General features: G+C 40.7%; 1 protein-coding gene across 1 annotated transcript in view; it reads right to left on the reverse strand.

The window, feature by feature from the left end:
- Nucleotides 1-23779, reverse strand: part of DCC (DCC netrin 1 receptor) — a 428960-nt gene that overhangs the window by 307261 nt on the left and 97920 nt on the right. Inside the window, exon 4 of the mRNA XM_034072648.1 lies at nucleotides 12918-13202. Coding sequence (XP_033928539.1) covers nucleotides 12918-13202 — 285 coding nt within the window. The remainder of the gene's footprint in view (nucleotides 1-12917; nucleotides 13203-23779) is intronic.

Here is a 23779-nt window from a genome sequence, read left to right on the forward strand (position 1 = left end):
CATTTAAGCCTCATAAACAGAAGCCTAAGCTTGCACTTGAGCTTTTCTGAACTCCCTAATGATACAGCTGCTAGCTGAAATGGTGGCATCTTCTCTACAGTCCTCTATCTCCTGGAAACACAGCTATAAAGTGGATGGAAACAAGACTTGTCAGTTGTGAAGCAACATTTTGCTGCTTGATCTCCATTTGACCAGAGAGTGCAGAGTACAGTCAAAGTTAGCTGGCTAAAACCACATAGCATTAAAGAAAATACCAGTTACAGGAAGGAAAAGAAGGAGAAAATACCATATTATTTTCAGAAAATAAGAGAGGGGAGAGAGCTGGGATTTCAAACCCAGGGAGATCAGAACTTGCATGTTATTCTTCCAGTATCTGAAGGGGGCCTATAAAGATGCTGGGGAAGGACTCTTCATTAGGGACTGTAGTGACAGGACAAGGGGTAACAGGTTAAAACTTAACCAGCAGAGGTTTAGATTGGATATAAGGAAGAAGTTCTTTACTGTTAGGGTAGTGAGGTACTGGAATAGGTTGCCCAGGGAGGTTGTGAATGCTCCATCCCTGGCAGTGTTCAAGGCCATGTTGGACGAAGCCTTGGGTGATATGGTTTAGTGTGAGGTGTCCCTGCCCATGGCAGGGGGGTTGGAATTAAATGATTAACCCTAACTGTTCTATGATTCTATGATTCTGGTAAGTCTCCTCCAGGAGGTGGAAACTATGCAAACCAACTGTACCACAGGATTCACAGCTGAAGTCAGTCCTGGTGTCCATGCAGTAAAGAATCTGTTTTACTACCAGAGAGCTCTAGATAGAATAACTAACACATTTTGTTTAAGCATTAAGAAGCAAACCCACAGCCTTAATGACACAAAACACTATTTAGTGAGGAAGATTGACACACTATCACAAACTATTCAAGTTGATATATCACAACCCTGGGCTTTGTGCCACCTTCCAAAAAACAGAGGTGACCTAAAACCAGAGCTCAGTACTAGAACACAAAAGACATTGTTCTCAGGAGCTAAAACTACTCAACCATAGCCCTACAAGGAGCCAAGGAGTCTTGCAAAGCACCTTTTCTTCAGGAAGGGCATCCACAATTTCCTCTCAGAGCTGTGATCTGCCTTGAGCAACCACATAGTGTTAGATGTTAAAAGAATTCACTGATCAGAAAGCCTGTAGGATCATGGAGTGCAAACCTCTGCAGAAGAGTGTTATACTAAAGGTGGTATGGTCTCCAATCACATATGCTTGGCAGTGGAAAAAATACACAAATTAAAAATTGATCAATAATAATAACAACAAAAAAATCACTAAATGTGTTCTGAGCAAACCCTACAAAAATATGTACCAGTGACACAACAGACCTGGTGAGATGCTCAGGCCTTTTTGTGAGCTGAAGGAAGTGGAACACCTCTAGTGCCCAGGCAGCAATTTCAGTATCTGATTCAGACTTGTCTGATTAAAAACTAGCTCCTCACCGTTACATGACTGCAACCAGTTATTTCGAGCTGAGAAACAGAAAAAGATCAGCCCAGCAAATTAAGTTTTTACATTCGAGAGAAAGGAAAAGTAAGTGAGCAAACTTTTAAGACTAAAGGGTCATTAAATCTTGGGTTTTGTATAGACAGGCCATAGAATCACACCCATCCTGAGCTCAAGGAGGGTGTCCAGTTCTGATTATAAGGATATCCAAGGTCTCATTAAACCCTTCTCCACTTGATTGAAGAGCACTCAGTGTATTCTCCCTGACAAGGTACTTGTAAGCTATAATCAAGCCCACATAATCAACTAACTGTGGACCAGCTTGAGCAGATGAGAAATTCTTCACATGAAGCCCTGGCCTATTAGAGGCATTGGGTTTGTTTCAGCCATGGTTTAAGCTCTTGAGCACCAATGTGTCTTTTGTGCTCTGATCTCATGGAGATGGCCCCATCCGTGGGGACATGACCAAACAACTCTTGGTCTTCCTGAACATTAGCTTTCCAAGGAAAATAGTTTGATTGTAACCACATGGAGCAAGCTGCTCCCACTTATGGGCCATAGACCCCCATTATTGCCCATGCTCACAGCATGTGCTTGGAGCCTGGTGCCAATGGAAGTCAGGGCTACAGTGGCTTCCCAACCTGCAAAACACCTATCATGTCAACATGAGTTAACAATTTTCTATATATTAATATTTAAGAATAAGAAATACTAAAAAAATACTAAAAAATTCTAAAAAATCCTAAAACCAATTAAGAAGTAGTGAGCTGTAAGAACTTATTTTCCCTGAACAAAAAAACCTCTCGTTTCATACTTAGCCTTTTTTCTTGAGCACACAATGTGCAGTAATGAGGCACAGCTATACATATATTTTCCATGCTCATTAAATTAGTGACACATAGTTGAGATTCAAAGCCACAAACAGTGAATGTGTGTGTGATTCCAATAGTCCCCATTGCACTGATACCTGAGAATACTATGCCATCTGCAAAAAAATAATGTACACCTTCACAAAGCCTTATTAGGGAAAGTTTATTATTCTCCTTCTTATAGATGATTGATGGAAAAATTGAGATATTTTGTCATGTAGCTGAGGACATATATGTATTCAGCAGCAGAGACTAGTTTTGAATTAGGGTTTTTTCATATTCTTATGTTGAAGGCATCGCTACAATTTACCAGCATATTTTATAGTCAATCACTAATGGCTATCTCAACAAACCCTCAGATTTGTGTCACTACGCATAGATACAAGTTGAGGAAATACTTAACTCTCATGCCAAGTTGGTCTTAAGCAAGTGGAACTAAAGGCAATGTTATTTTTTTCTGTCTTCCAAGGAAAATTAAGTTGCAAGCAGTTCACTTGGCTCAGCAGCAGAAATGCAGTTCTTCAGCACTTGAAGAGAAAAATGCTACTGCAGTAGTTTAGCTACATTATGTATTGAAAAAAGGAAACGCTTCCATAAGAATATGTTGCCTCTTGTTGTATGGGATCTCACTGTGCTAAGCTACTTTGTGCTACAGCGCTTTTGTGTTCTTCAATTGATGAAAGACTCCCATCACATCATAGCCATGAATTTTTTCTGAATGTATTTGAGTAACATCACACTTTACCAGTTCAATTTTGTTTTTTTATTGCAGTATTTTTTTTGTACTGCAAACTGAGATGCATTTAATGTGACACTGATGTGACAGACTATCTCTAAGTGTCCATAGTCACATTTCTAAATTTAATTAAAAGACACAAAGATTTATACCAAATAAAACCCAATTTTGCTTTCTGTTTTCAGTGAAGAAAGGCTAGCAAAATCCCCCAACCTGATCTCACCATCATGCCTGGAGGCTGAACACTTAATCCCAAGGAGAAAGCAAGGGTTATGTGTGAACAGCATTAGAGGAATCTGTCATTAAAATGATACCGATCTCTCAATCTACAGAACACATTAAAATGTATAGCCAGAATGCAGTGCTACTTTGGAATTTTGTGGTTTTTTCCCTCCACCTCATTTTTTCTGCTTCATCCCTTCTGCCCTGCCCAAAACCACAAGTCTGGCTCAGCAAAGCTCTGGAATGTGTCATTACCAGGGGCATCTAAGTGGTAAGGACACACAAAGACTGTAACATTAGCACCAAAACGCATCGGGGTGTGAAGACATCCTTCTTACCACAGTGACTTCAAAATACATTAACTAAAGTGCAAGGGAAACTGTGCCAGGTCACGGATGGAATCTGAGACTGTACATCAGGAGTCCTATTTCCAACTTTAATGATGAGTTCTTTTGAGACACTAGGTTTCCTCATCCATAATGAAGACAAAAATATTTACAGGCCTTTGACTTACTCCTTTGGATCCTTTGGTAAAGGTATTATATAAAATTTATTAATGCAGGGGTAGAGAAGGGTCACTGCTGGTTTGTATTTCCAAGACAAAAGGAGGAAGCTTTTTCTCTAGCCATTAAAATTTTAGAGGCAAAATTGAAACAGAATGAGGAACTGCTCCACAAATGCATTATCTTCTACTCTGAAAATGGAGAATACAGCTGAGTCGGGACTGTGGTAACACATTTACACTCTTACTTTCAGCTGATAATCAGAGTTTTGGCAGGCATTACTTGGACCTACATCGTCCTTGAGATGCAAAGACACAAGCAATTAATGAACAGTGGCTTGATCCAGGTAGTTACTGAATATAGAGAAGAACCTAGCACAAGATTTTCGATGCAGTGATAAATTAATGTAACTGAAGAGGAAAAAGGTTTTACTACCAGTCTGTCTGTTTTGAGAAGAAAAGAAAAAAGTAAAATAATTAGGAAAAAAAGACTGGGTTACTCAATTTTTTGGAACAAGTAGCAACCCCAAACTGATTCATAGTTTTTAAAGGGTAAATGGGAAAACCTTTTAAAATGTTTATTTTTATTTTTTTATTTTTAAAATTTTTATGGCCATTTCCTAAACCTCCTCCAAACCTCCTGTAGCATTTCTGAAAACAAGTGGTGTCCCTCAGGGATCAGTGTTGGGACTGGTCTTGTTTAACATCTTTGTTGGTGACATGGACAGTGGTATTGAGTACACCCTCGGCAAGTTTGCCGATGACACCAAGCTGTGTGGTTCGGTTGATACGCTGGAGGGAAGGAATGCCATCCAGAGGGACCTTGACACGCTTGTGAGGTGGGTTTATGCCAACCTCATGAAGTTTAACCATGCCAAGTGCAAGGTCCTACACCTGGGTTGGAGCAATCCCAGGCACAGTTCCAGGTTGGGCAAAAAGGAAATTCAGTGCAGCCCAAGGAGAGGACTTTGAGGCGTTGGTAGATGAGAAAATGAACATGAGCCAGCTTCAGTGTGTGCTTGCAGCCCAGAAAGCCAACTGTATTCTGGGCTGCATCAAAAGAAGCGTGATCAGCAGGTCAAAGGAATGATCCTGCCCCTGTGCTCTGCTCTTGTGAGACCTCACCTGGAGCATTGTGTGCAGTTCTGGTGTCCTCAACATAAAAAGGACATGGAACTGTTGGAACAAGTCCAGACAAGGGCCACGGGGATGATCAGGGGACTGAAGCACTTCCCATGTTGAGACAGACTAAGAAATGAGAAAATTGGGGCTGTTCATCCTGGAGAAGAGAAGGCTGCGTGGAGACCTCATAGCAGCCTTCCAGTATCTGAAGGGGGCCTACAGGGATGCTGGGGAGGGACTATTCATTAGGGACTGTAGTGATAGGACAAGGGGTAACGGGTTGAAACTTAAACAGCAGAGGTTTAGATTGGATATAAGGAAGAAATTCTTTACTGTTAGGGTAGTGAGGTAATGGAATGGGTTGCCCAGGGAATTTGTGAATGCTCCATCCCTGTCAGTGTTCAAGATGAGGTTGTACAGAGCCTTGGGTGATACGGTTTAGTGTGAGGTGTCGCTGCCCATGGCAGGGGGGTCAGAACATGATGATCTTAAGGTCCTTTCCAACCCAAACTATTGATTCTATGATTCTATTTTTTTTTAATATAAAAACAATCAATGTCAACTTTACAAGCCCCTTTAGATAAAGAAATTAAATCAGTATTTAGGGGTTTTTTTAAATTTTGTAAATACTTGAACAAGTTCTGCCATTTTCAGCCATGTATATCATTACTGTTTCAACTACATCTGAAAAATATATGTACTCTGAATTTTAGTAATTCTTGATATCTTTAATATCATTGATTCCTCTGAATCTTGACAAACTGCGGGGAGGGGGAGTTTAATTGATAATTCCTATTATCAGATTACTTGGTCTAATTTTTGTATTTTTCATATTTCTTTGTAACCAGATTTCAGGGGGTTTCAATTAAGTCTACCTTTCCTTTCAGTGTGTTACAGTAACATTCTATTTTGTATATCAAAATATACTTTTAACTTCCCAACAGCCAATTGCTTCTTTCCACTTAAATTCCCTCTGGCTGCTAATCTGACTCATGCATAGGGGAATTCTCTTCTGATTTAAGAGATAATTTTCCAGAAGGCAGTGGTGATGAGATAGATATGTATGTGTTTCTAGCAAATTGAGTTGGTGGCCAGAGAAGAAAGCAATGTGTTTCATGTAGTTAAAAATAACAAATTAAAAAAAAAAAGAAAAGTTTGGTAAAAACCAAGCTTAGCTACAACTTTTAGTTTCATCCATCCTCTCTGATGTTTAGGATATGTAATAGTCATAGTCATTAATACCTTATTAGTATGTTATTATGAGTAGTATGAAATAATATTCCATATTGCAGCTCTAGTTACAATACTTAGCATGAAACAAATCTCAAAGCGGGAATGCAAAGGCTGTTCCAACACTGCAGAATTCCCTTTTGTTTGGTATTCTTTGTGAACTGCATTTTAAGAGCAGGACTGGTAATACATTTAAAGTGACCTTTCTTGTTCTCCCTCTATGCCCAAATTTGCAATCCAGCCTATGCTCTTGCTATCTGCAAGTGTCAGCCTCCTCAAGCAACCTCAGTTCCATAAGGACCACCATATACAAGGAACCTTCCAATAACAACTTACTCTTTCAAATACGTTCAGAAAGAAATTACATCATATTCTTAATGCCCTTGTTCTGAACTCAATCTGTGCTTCAAATACAAGTGCTAAACCCAATCCCTATTTAAAGCAATCACTGAAACCCCTATGCATAAATAAATAAATGCAATTTTCATAAATAAAAACACTGATCTGGCAACCAGCCAGAGATTTGCTGAGCAAATGGCTCTTCAGTGGATATGAGTTATTCTCCTTGTGGTTGTATTGATCCTGACATCAGCTCCATGCTAAGAGGACACACGGAGCTGTACCTACATCTCTGCCCGCCTGCTCTTTTATTCCAACTAGGCAAGATACTGTAACATGGGAAATGGATATTTACATGTATTATGTAAGAGATTACTTAAACGCTAATCAGATTTATCTAAGGGAAAGAGGCAAAATAGCTCATTCCCCAGGATTATTAAAGAGAATTTTAAATTTAACCTTTGGGGTTCTTTTTTGTGAAAGGTCAGAATATAGCTAGCTTATAAAGTGACATAACAGCACTATTCGTTTGGACAGCTGGCAGCAAGGATAACCCAGATACTAGAAATTATTATGTGGATATTTTGTAACTAGGATTTTACCTTGTAGGAGCACACATGGAAAGATAATAGCATGTGTAAATGTGTGAATACTCTCACACTGCTGCCTTTTTGAACTTGACTTTAACAGACGACATCAGAGGAGGATATATTTACTAAATAAGAAAACATTTTTACCCCCAGCTGATCCTAATATGACCAATACTAGAAGAAAAATCGGAGCAATTACACTATTGCTAAGTAACACAGCTTGCTCTGTGACAAAGCATTCCCCATCCAAATAGTTCTCCTCTAATGAGGTAAAAATGAAGCCTTTAATAAGAATTACACCAGTTCAGAGACACAAGTGATGCCTGTGCTTGGTGCACTGCTCAGGACAAGGCCGTTGATCCATCTGTTGCTTGGTTTGAAAGGCAGGAGAAGCAGCAGCAACTAAAAATCCACCCTTGATTTAAATGCTATGGATGGAAAATCCAGCGCAGGAAATAAACAGTTCCAATGGCTATGGCTGGGTTTAAGTGTTTAATTTATTTTTTCTGTTTGCAAGAATGTAGCTTCAGGTTTCTAGTCATTAGTTTTTCATGCAGTTTATAAAAAAAAATCAGGTTAAAGAGCCTTCCCCCACCAAGTAAGTGCTTAGAGAACACACCAGCAGCAAGTCTGTAAAGCTCTCCTTGATAGAGTACAAAATTACCCAAGTGTTTACCAAAAGGCAGGTTATGTACAGGAAAAACTGTAATTCTTTTCTAACTATTATTAATTTATCAACGTTCACTCCCTTAGCTCATATTTGGTTGGTATTCATGCAAGAGAAAAGCCTTGCAGAGCATCCTCAGCTCTGAACAGAGGCTTTGCACACTTGCGTGCATGACCTTGCTGGTAAAAGAGAATCAAAATACATGTGATACAAATGAGTTCAGCTTAGGCCACAATCTGGAGCCATCTGTGGAGGGAAACATCTCTGGCATTGTGCATCACACCTGCAACTTGTGCACCTAGAAATAACACTGGTTTTGCTGATGATCTTTTTTGGTAATTTTGTTGTTATTTAATTGGGTTTCTGTATGTACTGATTGGAATTGGAGCAAGGCACCACTGCAGAAAATAGACACTGGAGAATATAAATGTGAAACTGGTTAGATTTAAAAAGAAAAACAGGAAAATCACAAGTTCAGTATTTATTTTAAATTAGCCACATCTGCTAAAAATCTGTTTTCATCCAAGAATTAAACACCCATAAGCCCTATCTGTTAAGGTTAAGAATAAGTTAAAAATCCAATTTAGGTAACTATTGGCTGAAAGAGAATGTACATCCATGCTGGGATCCTCCCAGGGTATAAGAGATGAGAAGAATTCTTGTGAGTTATCCCTGCACCTGATACAAGTGTGTGGTGTGAAAAACTGATGGCAGAGCTTTGAAGAGATTTGTGTTTCCACTTAGCCAGATCGTCCTCAGGACTAACTGTAAAACTCGTATTAAACAACAGAGTCAGACCAAACAGTATCGTTCAGGATATTCCAGCTGTTTCATTTCCCATACAGACATATAACATATCGGATGTCCTCAGATGAGATGCTTCCTATACTAACATGACTAATCAGAATCATATATCACAGACTGGTTTGTGTTGGAAGGGACATTAAAACTCACCCAGCTCCACCCCCCTCCCATGGGCAGGGACACCTTCCATGATAGCAGGTTGCTTCAAGCCCTGTCCAGCCTGGGCTTGAATACTGCCAGGGATGGGGCAGTCACAGCTTCTCTAGCAGGCTAAGACAGTGATAACTGCCAAACTCTGTCAGCACCACGATGGTATATTTAAATAAATCCAACATCACAACTGCTTTTATTAAAAAAGTGGAGTTGCTTAAGCATCAAAGCAAGCCTGAGCTCATGGGGCAACTTCTGTTGCATGTAGTTCCTTAAACACGACCATCAATCTCTCACTCCTAGTTTCTTCTCATGAGATCCATTTCAATTTCGTCCTTTCTGCTGCTGTTACCCTTCTCTCTTCAGAAGTGCAATCGTGAGGAAGGAGCTGAATTACCCAGCAGCAACAGAGCTCTACTTGCATTAAATATGAAGGAATTACATGATATTGTTACTGTTATCTTGCACTTCATCTCAGCAAAGTCGGAGACTAGAAAGAACCTCCATAATAGACAAGAGTACAGTGCCAGATTACCTGAACAGCTAATGATAAATGTAAGATTATTTATAAATAGAGAATTAATAGCTTTCAGGCATCAAACTACTCAATTTTTGCTTTTAAAATCCCTCTGTATTTCTGAAGTGTACAGAACTCCCAAAGAAACTTACTCATTAATTTACAGAACCAATTAATTCTATATATATAGAATTATAAATTCTATATATTAATTCATAATTCTATATATATAGAATTATAAATTCTATACGTTAATTCCTTAGTACTTGTTTGTGTAAGATCTTTTGTCCCCTCTTATCTTTTTTTTTATTTTTAATTTTTTTGGTACAGTAGCATTATTTCCTCTGAACTAATTAGGTGAATACATGTAGTTATCTGGATATCTATTTTCTCATGTTTTCAGTATTTGCTGTATTTTTTTTTACACTTTTTTGCCCAGGATTAAGTTTCTGGACCCCAGAGAAAACAACAGCACTTCAATTAGAAAGCTGAAAAATATGCATTTGGAACGAGCTTTCTGCAAAAAGCTGCAATAGCCACTCTTATAATTAAAAGTAATAGATGAAACCTGACACATTGAAAACTCCTCAAGATTTCTGCTCAGGTTCACTGGGGCTTTTTTAATAAATGCTCTTCAAAACTCCTCTCATACGGCCTGTGTACTCCCACATATATATGGTTTCTGATGGAGCATTTATTGAGTCTGGAGCTGTTTGTAAAACGCATTTATTCATCAGCCCTATTAGAGCCTCCCCAGGCAGAATCAAACTACGCAAAGGAAACACGATTGCAGATGGTCACTTTTACAGTCTCTTTTAGTTATCGAAGATAAAACTTTATGCCTAGTGCCTTGCCCCAGCTTTCCAACACATTTGTGCCTACAAACAACTCCTCTTTGGTATAGGGGTTGAAGGTTCAACTATTCCTTCATTAACATGTCGAGTAACTACGAATTTGGGTCTGCTAGGGTGAATTTCACTTTTTTTTTTATCCAGGAAAGTGGTAATTCCTTTATCCAAATATTTTGGTTTTCAACCTGTATTCATATTGGATGATAAATTTTTCTATCAAGAGGAGATACACTGAACTCCAGACCCACCATGATGTCAGATCAAATATTTCAGCCACAGGCTCTTTGACTAAATAAACTAAATGACGAAAGATGTTTATTCCTCATTGTTTTTTCTTGTATTATCTTTGGAAGCTGTAGAGAACATCAGAAATTATTTGCCAGGATAGTGGTCAGTTTTACCGCAGATCCTGACTGATATGTTTTGTGTTGAAACAAATCACAACCACTGTCTGTGGAAGAAGCAGCATTTAAAAAGTACAGAATTATGACTTACTACTTATATTTTTTGTTTTGTTTTGTTGCCTATTCCTCTGAGTAGGATTTAAGGCTTTTTCTTTTTTTTCTCCTTACTAACCAGGGGAAAAAGGCCAACAAGATTATTCTGCCTCCACTAATTATGGTATAGGAGAATTGCAACGAAAGACACATTTCTACCAACAAGCAAAAATAGGAAAGGCAAAATTATCAGCAAAGTATTGGATAGTTCTGAACCATCAAAGCGTGCACATGAGAACAAGTTTCCCAAGAGGCTCAATAAGATCTGAATTTTTGTTTCAGGAGCAGCACTCATTTGTTTTAAGAGCTGCTGTCTGCTCACATTATCCTGAAATGAGACCTTGTGCTGCTTGCCCTAAGCCAAAGTCTGACAGACTCCACTAGTTCCTTGTTTTATATTTTCCTCATTATTTGCTCCAGTGTTTCCCTGGTATAAAATTTTAACATGCCAGGAAGAGATAAATTAATTCCTCTCTCTCCTATAGACAGCCTGAGAGAGGCCATTTAACCAGGTTGTTAATGACCGAAACTGGGATAAGGAAGAAACATCAGTCCATTCGCAAATGATCAGAAATGTATATGCATGGCAAATTAACAATACCCTGAGGAGCTGAGGAGGCTGAAAGAAAGCTTCTAGGTCTGCCTAAAATATAAAGTTTTGTGCTTTTCTTAATTTTAATCAAGAGACAGGAAAGAATATTTTTTTCCCTCATACATCTCATTGCTATTAATAACCATAGAGACAGGAATGTCTCAGTGCTGCCCAATGCATACTAAATGGCACAAGGCTCTAAGGCTCCTGGTGAGCCTGGAAGCCCCAGAAGCAACCACCCTGGGGCAGCCTGTTAGACAAGCAAATGAATAGGGAACAAGTCCACACTACAGAGATCAGGTGCAAGCTCTGGTCCCAAAAAACATTGGAAAAAACCCACAGAGAAATCCAGGTGATGTGTTTTCCCCTTGTTACTAGCTGTTATGGCTTGCATTTTGCTTTGTAGCTCCTAGAAGATCAATATTTGCTACTGTAGCAGTAAGTGAAGACATGGTTGTAGGTTTAGAGGCTGAGGGGTAGGTCCTGGTTTTGGCGTCAAATCCCAAAAAAAGCCTGTATTTCCCCAAATTCCACTGCAACAAATCCCAGAGCTATAAACCCTAGAAATGAGGATCACTTGTGTTAGTACATTGATACTTCCAAGGCTGATCCTGGCCTTCCCTATTCCTACAGCACTGGTAGACCATCTCAGAAATCTGAGAATCCTGCTTAGTTACCTCTCAGTGAGAAGTCCTGCAAACTAAATACATTCATCTGGAAAACGCATATATAAAAAATTCTAAAAACACAATCTCTGTCCGATTAAATCAGTGGTTACAAGTTAGGATGTAGAACTAGAAAGGAAGGAGACTTTGCAGCAACACCTTCTTCAAACCACTATTCCTGTGCTCAGTTCTTGATCCTGTGTTGTGATGACTGGTAACCATCTATTTAGCTGATGAGTTTATCAAGAGGGAGAACAAGATACAAGCTGGCTGTGAATTTAGATGCATTATCTGCCACAGCTAAACTGTGTCAGATCTCAAGTTGCACTCTGGGCAGCTCAGATGATCACAGCGGGCACTGAAGTGTGCAAGCAACCTAACTTTGATTAGGTAAATTCAGCAGCTAGCCAGCTTGTCCCAGCAGATTGTCTTCTTATCAATGAAGTGAGAGAAACTCTTCCAGAGAGTTCTCTGGGACAATAATTATTGTATTCTGAGATGGGAAGTATTTATCTCTCTCAATTAACCATTTATAGAGAGCAGCTTCATATATATCTACTTGAAGCTGGGCAGCACTATTACTTTCTACAGCCCACTCCTCACTTTTACATCCAACTGCTTGTGAAGATCTCCAAGCTCTTCCATGTGAAAAGGAAACGTAGAACCATATAACAGTTAGGATTAGAAAGGACCTTAGATTAGAAAGGACCTTAAGATCATCTAGTTCCAACCACCCGCCAAGGGCAGGGATGCCTCACTCTGGACCATGTCACCCAAGTCCCTCTCTAGCATCTTTGTAGCCCACTTTAGATAGTGGACACTGCTCTGAGGTCTCCACGCAGCTTCTCTTCTCTAGGGTGAACAGCCCCAATATTTTCAGCCTATCTTTGTATAGGAGGTTCTCTAGTACCCTTATTATCCTTGTAGGCCTCCTCTGGACCTGCTTCAATAGAATTTGGAAGCTTGTAGAAGCAACTGGAAGGAAAGTGAGATACACCAGCCTAGCTTCCCCAGGAGGAGTGACCACACTTTCAGGGAACCAAAGGACACAACCAGGCAAGAGAAACAGGTAGTTTCTTACCTGCCAAAACCCTGACTTCTGCATCGTTTCCAGTTCTTGAGCTGGCTGGGTTTTTCGCCAGGCACCTGTAGATCCCACTGTCCCCATGCTGGACCCTGCTGATCTGTAAAGCTCCAGAGGGCAGGACAGCCACCCGGCTGTCGGCTGAGTTCAGGAACAAGTCCTCCTGGTTTCGCTGCCAGTGCACCACGGGCATGGGCTCCCCGATGACTTCACACTTCAGCAGAATCGTGTCTCCTACAAATGCCGTGATAGATTCCGTCTGGGAAAGAAACCTCAGCGGTCCTGCAAACACATGCAAAGGGGGGAAAAAAGCAATTATATAGCTGCTGAAAACTGCAGTTGCCTGCTGTTTCCATGCTGATTTGGATTTTGTTAACAATCTGGAGCAAAAGTACTAAAAAATTTACATAACATTCAGAAAACCACTAGGAGATTTCTATAATGGCAGGGTGACTAACACTTTCCTTTGTGACCCTCATTAACAGTAAAGAAAAGATGTACTATCAACATAAAGAGTAACAAATTGAACCTGTTACTTACAAACCCACTTAGGAACAACTTTAACAAAGTACAGATACACAATCCAGACTGCTCAGAACCTGCTGGCATTCAAACAAAGCTACATGAGGTAAGGAAAATGCTAGTTGCATCTTGCTGTATTTCTCTTTCCTTCTAAATGAAAAGAATAATACTCCAAAACCCTCTGATAAATAAGTTACTCAGGTGACATAATCTGTCATGGTTTAAACACTTAAATCAGGGAATAGCCACAGTCTGGTTTTCCATGAAGCATTTTTGACTCAGGAGAGCAGGAGAAGAGAGCTGGGGCTTTCTTCAATTGCACAACTCCCAGGTGCCCCTTTCTCACTCAGTGCAAAAATTATGAGGACCACGTCCTTCACATGGTACATAAGAAAATCTCAACAAGTCTGCCATATTCAAAATGCAAGTGAAAGATAATGTCTAGGTCATGAAAATTTATCTGGAAGCATCACTGCTTTATAAGTAACCAGATAAACTTGTAAAGAGGACAACAGGAATGGCTTTAACCTGTCAGAGGGGAGACTGAGCTGAGCTCTTAGGCAGAAGCTGTTCCCTGTGAGGGTGCTGAGGCGCTGGCACAGGGTGCCCAGAGCAGCTGTGGCTGCCCCATCCCTGGCAGTGCTCAAGGCCAGGTTGGACACAGGGGCTTGGAGCAGCTGCTCTAGTGGAAGGGGTCCCTGTTCGTGGAAGCGGTTGGACCTGGATGAGCTTTAAGGTCCCTTCCAACCACAATCAGTCTGGGATTCTGTGATGAAGAAGAGGGAAAAAACACACCAGCTCTCTTTCCAGCCAAATAGAAGAAGGACACGAAGCAACCAGATCAGTGATGTGCTACAGATGGCATGGACATATCCTATGGACCTGCTCTGTTCCTGCCAACCTCTAGAAATGAGCCTCCCAGACCACCTGGGCACACTCACCTGCCTGCAGGGACTATCTGAAGCCATAGCAGTAAATACAGTCACTCAAAAGCATGTGCAAACGCACACTAAATGTCCGACAGAGTGAAAACCTTGAAAAATGACACTAAAAGCCACCAAAAAGTACATAGGAAAGAACTATCCTTTTGATTACGTCAGCCAGCATTCAGTGAAGGCTTTCACAGAATAGTTTCTGTTGGAAAGGACCTTAAAGCTCATCCAGTTCCTTCCTCTTGCTACCTAGATCATGTTGCCCCAAGCTCCGTCTGATAGAATAGGCTTCATTTTGCTAGCTGAGACAGACCAAGTTAAATTTTAGCTAAACAAAACCATATATATGTCAACAAGGAACAAGACAAAAGGTAAAGAACATTCTTTACCTATGCAGCTCACTGAACTAGGAACCATTCTTCACAAAGGGCCTCTCCAGCTCAGTGAACTGGGAACCATTCCTCACAAAGTCAGAAGAGAGGCCAACCTAAGACCATAAAAGGAATATAACAAGAGAAGTTCAACTGCAGGTCAACAAAGATACGAGCACCAGGGGCCAAAGGTCCATGAGACCCTCACTCAAAACAAACTGTGCATAGTGGGTGATAACCTATGTTCTAGGAAGAATTTAGAATATGCATAAGATTTCTGGGAATGATAATGTATATGTATGAGATAAATGCTTATAAGCAAGAAACTTGTAAGAATTGGCACGCACATTAAGCGGAGCTATCCCCCATGCATCCACTGCTGTAATAAATAATGCCTGCTTCTTAAGGCTACATTGGAATTAAGGAATTTTATTCTGAAGACTTTCAGCGACACATCCAACTTGGCCATGAACACTTTCATGGTGGGCATTTAAAAAAGGAGCTGGTACTAGAGGTTATTAAGAAGCTGAAGAAGAAAATAATGACCTCAACTTCCTAGGCACTAAAATGTCACACAAATATGCAGCAAATCAGTGTCCTAGGGAATGATCAAGTGCTGGAAAAAGCATTACAGTGGGAGCCCCTTGTTCATTGATCACTTCAAACACTTCTGCTGTGATTTTAGCCCCCTTCTCTTACATTCATTCTTCACAAACATTTTGCTCCTGTCTCACAGAGCTTCTGCACGGATAGTCTCAAAACCTGGATTGCCATGAGCTGAGGCAGGGAGTTTCTTTAACTATACTAGAAGTGGCTCAGTGAAGGTTTCCTAATGGCGTTTCCATATGTGAAAAGGAGCTTAATTAATTTAGCGTTGTACAGACAATATTTCCCAGTTACCATGCTCACAAGTTGTCCCAGTGAACAAAGGGAGAGAAAAATAGGCAGTTGTCCCCAGTGCCATCCACACAAACCCTGTCACACTGCACCCTTGTATGCCTCCCTGTTACAGCAGAGATACTACTTTCCTGCTAAACCATTGCTACAGGTGTACTATTAACAGCTTTTCACCCCCAGCAAAGGTGGTACAAGATGGAAAAAACAAGCATTCAACACCTTAATTAAAAAATAAAAAATAAAAAAAATTGAAGGCAAACACAGTATGAACAATGATGGAAAGCTGTTGATAACTGCAGATTTTTCCAGGAGGAAAGATGGCTAAATCTAACAAGTCACTGTAAAACACTAGGACTAAAACAACTGCCAGAGAGGGATGTCTTTTTCCATGCCACCACCATACCTGCACACACAGCCAGCTCATGCTTTGCCCTGTACCTGCAAAAAAGGCAGTTCTGCAGAGATCCAAACCCTTTTTAAGTTTAAAAAACCATAACCAAATCTATGCATAATAGATCAAGGTGCTGCAAAAAAAAAACAAACAACGTTTTTTTGTTTACAGTGTCCAAATTAAAATATACTAACCTCCTTTTTTCCCTGTTTATGTTCAAAACTCATTCATCTCCCTGCAGGACCATAAAATATGAAATCTTAAAACTACCACTGGATCTCTAAAGCTCTCCTGGTTTACACTGATTTATTTTAAAGGCATGTTTTGATGCTACACAGATGTTTGGGTTCTCGGGAGCTGGCTCAAGGGAGCAGACCAGCAAATACATTCTGAGAAAGTCACTTTCCATGACAGACCCTGGAATTAAACATTGCAGATCCCTGGTGATGCTTCACTCTGTAACCAAAGAGTTGCAGATGCACCTCCCTGTGATATATCCAAACCTACTCAGAAAACTTAATTGAAAGCAGTACCCAACTCAGACTTAACACACAGTCTGGTTGGCAGATTCTATCAGCATTCCCATCTCTCCTTACAGAAGACCCAATTATTAAGCAATTAAAGTTCACTTAATAAAAAGGCTTATCATTTGGGGGACAGACCTCAGGGTCTAGAACATGTTTAGGTATTAAATATTCAGCAATTTAGTAGCACTCAGTACAATCCCCCAGAGAAGAACTGCTTTAAATGCTTTGTTTGTTTCAAATTAAAGTCTGCAAGGTTACTTAACATCAAGACAAGACCTTTTTTTTCACTTTCAATTCACGTAATAGCTGAAGGGCAAGAAACCAAGGTAATGAAAAAGAGTGATTTCCTTCTGCTTGCTTTCAAACATAGGAAAGAGAGAGCACGAGTGAGTGAATCTGGAAATGTAAATATTTTAGAAACTGCTAATTCTCTCTTCTACAGGCTGTTTTCCAAAAAGGTGGTATATTTTAATTACTTTTTTCTTTTTTTTTCATTTTCTAGCTCCAGTTTATAATTCTGAAAATGTTTGCACTGAGTAGCGCACATCAGAATTGACAGAACAAGACCTACAGACTTCAACCAATAATCCAAGTACAGGTTCTTTCATAGGAACAGGAGCTAAATAAACTCTTCCCCTTCTTGTTGCAAACCCCACCTTATGGGACTGGATGCCATTTGTTTTAGAGCAGATAAAACTGGTTAAAAGCTGAGCAGCCAAATTTCTGATTTAAAAGGCACTAATCACGGAGGGAAATCAAGTTACCAATATGCATTCAGCAATACGGCCAGCCAGGGAATACCTGCAGCATGGCACCTGGCAGTTACTCCTAGTACTGTCTGCTAGCCTAATGAAAAGGATTCAAAGAGAAGGATTTTAATATTACAATAAAATTAATATTAATAAGATATTTTATGCCTTTGCATTTTTTATATATTAAATTTGAACAGTTAAGTTTTATATAGATGGGAGTTAAACCAATTTACCACAAAGGGCACCTCAGTGTGAAGTGAAGGAGAAGGTGCCAGGCAGAGAGATCTGGGCCGGGTCAGCCTGGGGAAGAGAAGGCTCCTGAAGGGGACACCTGAGAGCAGCTCCAGTGCCTAAAGGGGCTACAAGAAACCTGGAGAGGGGCTTGGGACAAGGGACTGTAGGGACAGGCCAAGGGGAATGGCTTGAACCTGCCAGAACAGGGGAGACTGAGCTGAGCTCTTAGGCAGAAGCTGTTCCCTGTGAGGGTGCTGAGGCGCTGGCACAGGGTGCCCAGAGAAGCTGTGGCTGCCCCATCCCTGGCATTGCTCAAGGCCAGGTTGGACACAGGGGCTTGGAGCAGCTGCTCCAGTGGAAGGTGTCCCTGTCCGTGGCAGGGGGTTGGAAATGGATGAGCTTGAAGCTCTTTCCAACTTGAAGCAGTCTGTGCTTCTATGATTGCCTGATGATGGAAACCTGCACACAGGTTCAAGAGCAGATGAGGCAAGAAGACAACACTTTAAGTAATCACAGGCTTATTTATTATTACCTATTTTCAACAGGAGAAAACTTCAACTACTCCTCAAAGTTGTATCTGATATTGGAAATACTTCATCCTGCTAGAAGGTGAATATTTCAAATAATACTTATAGGCCAGCAGCCGGGACTGTACTCACAATATGCCAGAGGAAACACAAAATCTTAGCAAAGAAATACTTATTTGCTCTACAGGCCCAATTTCCAGCTGCTCTCTTCACTTCAGCCACTGGCACAAGGGACCATGGATGACCTCTTCTTATGAGTGCTCAATTTTCAACAAATGCACATCTAAGCTAAAAAATAACATATATAAAAGCATCACTAATGTGTGAGCTTTTGTCCTTTATCCCTAAATTAAAATGCATATCTCCTATGTAATTGGTGCAGAGTTGTGTTTTCCTCTAGACAGTTGCTCTTCCCTTCACGTGGCGGGGGAATCAGTGAACCCATGTGGGTTACCTAAATCAGGTGATCACCTGTTAATTGTATTAATACCCAGATGGGTTTAATCAATTAAGAGCTTGTAAGAACTACAAATAAGGCAGGATCTCTTTTTCCTGTTCTAAATACAAGCCATGCTGGTTATTCTGACTACACAGAGCATACTTAAATCCTGTGAAATTCCTCCCCTGCACACAAAGTACTGTAGTTAGGAGAGCAACACACAGACAGGGTCCCCACTGACAGATCACATTGCAGACAAACACACTGTGAAACAAGCAACACACGTATCTCTGGTGATTGTGATTTATGATGTGAATGTATGATAGCCTTAATTTCTACTGACTGTGGAGGTGCACATAAGGAAACCTAGATGGAAATTAACATGGCTGTTTGAAAGAACATAAATTATGGGTAATGGCGATATAATCAACGTAACGTATCGACTGTATTCTAAACTGTTCCATCAAAAAATAAGATACTGAAAACTAACTGAGAATTTCAGAGTTAGCAACACAGCATCCTTAGAAATAAATGTACACAGCTCTAATCTGCTTTCTTTTTGTTTTCACTGGGTCTCAGGTGTTGTTTCTGCAGCAATCCAGTTGTAACCTATCATCACAGCCCTGAGGAGATACCAAAATGCAGCAGTATGTACCGTTGAGCATCCAGTGGTTGCAACCAAAGGGAGAACAGACACAGCTTCAGGTCTGGAAGTTTGATTTAAGAAGCTTCAACAAGAACAACTCTGGCGTATGGCCCTGTCTGCAGGAGATCAGGATTGATGTGGGCTTGGCATGGAAACTGTGTATTGAGATGCGAGCAATTACTCATGAAGCACAGTGGCAAATAGCTCTAAATTAACCAAAGTACAGCTAGCTACATATATATTATATACATACATACATATAATAATTAATTGAAATCATTTCATAACAGAGTGCATCACAGTATTTAATTTTTATTAATAAAGAAGAGATCATATTTCAAATCCATAGATAAGGATTGAGTCTCTGAGATACAGGTTCAAATATCTAGAGGCAGCAAAGCCACAGAAATTGGCATCCCACCAGCTCATAAAATGTGGCAGCTTCTGAGTTCCTCAGGCCTAAAAATAGGCACTTCTGAAAATGCTACAGTGACTGACTTGCATGCTCAAGGAGAAATGCAAGGTAAGGAAGGGTGCGAGCCAGGCTTTCCCCAGCTCTTCTATAAATATATCAGTGTTTCCTTCCGCTCTATAATACTGAGTGGGGGTTTCCTTTGGGGCACCCACAGGCTGAAACTAATAGAAATACAGTTCAGGGAGTAGCTGAAGGGGGAAAGGAAAGTCAGACTCATGCCAAGTTCTCAGTTTTTCAAAAGAAAGGAAGAAAATAAATAAGCTTAAAGTACAATTCAAGCCTGTGGGCTCTGTTGAAGAGGGCATGAAAATCAATTTCCTCAAAGAAAATTTAAGGACCAACATCACCAGATACCTTAAAAAGAAAGTAACAAAGGAAGAGTTTAAACAGATGCTACTATGTTTAATATTCATTGAACAAGTGTCAAAAGAGTGAATCTACTTCACACGCTTTCCTGCTGGTCTCTTAGCATGTGTCTTGTTGCTTTTGGATTAAGGAGTGACTCATCCTGCTTTGTGTCAAGGGAGGGAAAGCAGATGAGATGTTTTCAGCCAGATTCATCCCAAAGTCCAAGCCAAACAAAGCACTTGGCCTCATTTCAGAAGAGCCAAACTGTGGGAGGTTTCTCAGCTTACATATTTAAGAGCGAGACAATTATTTCTGCAAATTGTATTTAGCATGCAGTCATCACATGAAAAATGCATCTTGCTATTCTTTCTGTGAAGTCCTGTAGTTTTAGATAGCCCTCAGATCTCCACTGTGAAGACTGAAAGTGGAAGTCCCTTGTTCTTTGTTCTCTGTGGCCCTTTGGAGAGGAAGATAATTTAGTTGACCTCAAAAAGCAGCACAGCTGTGGAGTGAATCTCTATACTGATAACAAAGTCAAAAATACAAGGGACAGGCTTTGTAGTTGACTGTAAAAGCAATAGTGTATATCTGTATATGTTTATATAGATATGTGAGAAGATTTAGGGAAATCTCAAACCCTTAGGCTGTGTTGCAACCCTGATGCTACTTAGCCTTGGAAGTGCTCCAGTTCTCCAGGCATCCTCACCTTTTGAGGAGGTTTTAATCCTGATATTTTACTGTCAGATCAGATTCCTCATATAATGCCAGGAAAGCCACTATGTTTCCTCTTAAATCTCATGGAGAGAAAGGTCAGAAGCCATCTATTCCTCCATCAGCCCTATCCTCTCCTGGACATGTTCACGCAAGTGCTGTTGAACTCATTGTAGGTGAGATGGAAACCACAGCTCATGAACAGACAATTCAGAATATCCCATATAGGAAGAAAATATCCCTTTTCTAGCACAGGGCAACGTCAAGGTCTCCTCCAGCACAGCAATTTTCTCTCACAGCATGTTGAGTCCATTACAAATATTATAGCACCAGTTCTTGGCAGCAATCTAATTCCACCAAGAAAGGCTTGCTGAAGGAAGATGAAGCCAGGATATGCCCTCTGATGCCACTTACCTATCACAGGAAATAAATGAACTTATTTTTCTGAAAAAGACTTTTCTCTAACCTGTGCTACTGTTGTCAGCTCAGATTATCAAACCCGCAAGAATTTTAAAAATCTAATTTACTTGTCACCTTTTATGCAGCTCGCTTGCTGGCTTCACTCAGCATAACTCATGGAAACAATCTATTTTTTCCATCCACATATTTATGCTGCAGGGGGATTTTCATCAAGGATTAAATGCCTTCATGGTCAGTTCTACTTAGTCTTTGCAGATCTTCCTCTCTGATTCAAAACACTAGCATTGAGAGTTGTGCCTGAACATCCCACACACAGAGGATACATTCAGAACAGCAGAATTTTCAATTTTAACTGAATCACTCAAGTTCAATCCTCAAGATTGCTTTTCTCTTCAATACAGGTTCTTCAGGTTTTCAGAATTCATGGGAACCAATTTCATGGAACTATGGAATGCTTTGGGTTTGGAGGGACCTTCAAGCTCATCTGGTTTCACAGGCACACCACTAGACCAAGCCCCATCCAAACTGGCCTTAAACACTGCCAGGGATGGGGCAGCCACAGCTTCTCTGGGCACCCTGTGCCAGCGCCTCAGCACCCTCACAGGGAACAGCTTCTGCCTCAGAGCTCAGCTCAATCTCTCCTCTCTTGGGCAGGTTCAAGCCATTCCCCTTGGCCTGTCCCTACAGGCCCTTGTCCCAAGCCCCTCTCCAGCTTTCCTGCAGCCCCTTTAGGCACTGGAGCTGCTCTCAGGTGTCCCCTTCAGGAGCCTTCTCTCCTCCAGGCTGCCCCAGCCCAGCTCTCTCAGCCTGGCTCCAGAGCAGAGCTGCTCCAGCCCTCGCAGCAGCTCCATGGCCTCCTCTGGACTCACTCCAGGTGGTCCATGTCCTGTTTGTCATTCTTTAAGATCACAGTTACACTTATAGTCACACTTATAGCTCTCCATAGATCCACACTTGTAGTTCTCCATGGTTTTTCAGGCAGTGGCTGTATCTAGTTTCCCACTCTCACAATTTCCACAAGATACTGCCACAGCTTTTAGCTTATGACTTTTTGCTTATTTCTCAAGGAGGAGGGGGGAAAGCATAGTAGATATTCAGAGCAACAAAACCTCTAATATTTATTAACAAGTCTACATGGTATACTGAATCTCTTTGAGTATAGCTACCTGTCGCGCAGAGCAGCATACTACACCTGTGTGGAGAAAAGAAATACTACCCCAAATTTCTATCATCCATTGACAGGCCCACCTACTGCTTTGCCCCTGTTAATACACAAATCAGAGTGTGTAAATCTCTTCATCTTCCTGACGGCTGCTCTTGCCAGCACTTGTGGCTCACAGCCAGCAAGCAGAACAGGCTTCCCGCCAGTCACCAATGAAATCATCAAATCTGCTCCTCAAACATGAAATAAGGAAGAAGAAAACTGGCCTTCTATTTTATTGCTGAAGAATCTAAAACCGGCCATATTTTAAAATCTCTAATTAAAACAATAAAACAAGCGGGCTCTCTCATTTGTGCGCCATGCACTGGGAGTTCGCTGGTTCTAGCATCATTTAACCAGTCATATTTAAAGCCTCATTTAAAGCAGTGATTTTGTTCTCATAAAACACTGTAGATGTAGTGTAAAGATGCCCTGATTGGACCAGCAACCTCTTGATGTAGTGGTCTACAAACGCAACATGATATTTTTGTGACTTGCCTCATTTAAAGTACTTCAGGACAACCTTGAAAAAAACCTTCAGAGTAATTAGGTGTAACTCAAGCCACACCTTCCAATACATGAACAGAATCTTCAAACAAGCCAGAGGCATCCCTGGCTCCAGAGAAAGAAAGAACAAGTGATGTAGCTTCTGACGAGCAGCGATTGCTCCTGGGTTACCACCAACAGCACTGAGATGAGCCGTACCTGGGGACAGTAGCAGCCAGAGCTGAAACCCTCACTACAGACAAGCCACAAGCCAAGTGAAGATGCATGGCACAACAGTCCCCGTCGCCCCAGCAGATACAGTAAGGGTTAGTGTGGTCTGTAAGACTACCACAAACCTCTCTGTCCTGCAGACCCTATCCACTGCAGCTTCTGAATCCAGCTGCCTGCTTTGAGACTCATGTTTTAGAAATCTAAAATGCTTAACGTGATGTGAACTGTGGTTTATTCTCCAATGATACCAGTGGACGTTTCTGATGTGACAGACTAGTTTTGACATATCAAAGGTCAATCTGTTCACAGAAAACAGAGCTAGGATTCTGCTACTGTGAATAACAGATTCTACTTAGATACCAGAGAAAATGTTTATGCATATTCTCTTCTCCTTCCCTAATCCAGCACTTCTGCAGTGCTCTGAAGGGCCAGTATGTATATAAATTACTACTAATGTAACTCAGAGCAAAAGCCTTCTTCTTTACTCCCTCCTTCACTGACTATCCACATGTCAAATAAAGTTCTAGTCCTCAGTCTTCTAGTTTAAGACACTTAATGGTACAGGGTCATGATATCTATTTAAAGGAAAGATCAATGAAAACCTTTATCTTTAGCTTCATTCCACCACTCATCTTCAGCAAACATCTGTCTCACTTGTGCTGAAGATCAGACTTACTCAAAGACTGGGACAGACTGTGAAGCAAACTCTTGCAAGAAGAAAGATCAGAGATTTCATAAACTTCAGTTGC

Source organism: Melopsittacus undulatus, chromosome Z (assembly GCF_012275295.1).
Source record: "Melopsittacus undulatus isolate bMelUnd1 chromosome Z, bMelUnd1.mat.Z, whole genome shotgun sequence".
In the NCBI taxonomy this organism is placed as follows: Eukaryota; Metazoa; Chordata; class Aves; order Psittaciformes; family Psittaculidae; genus Melopsittacus; species Melopsittacus undulatus.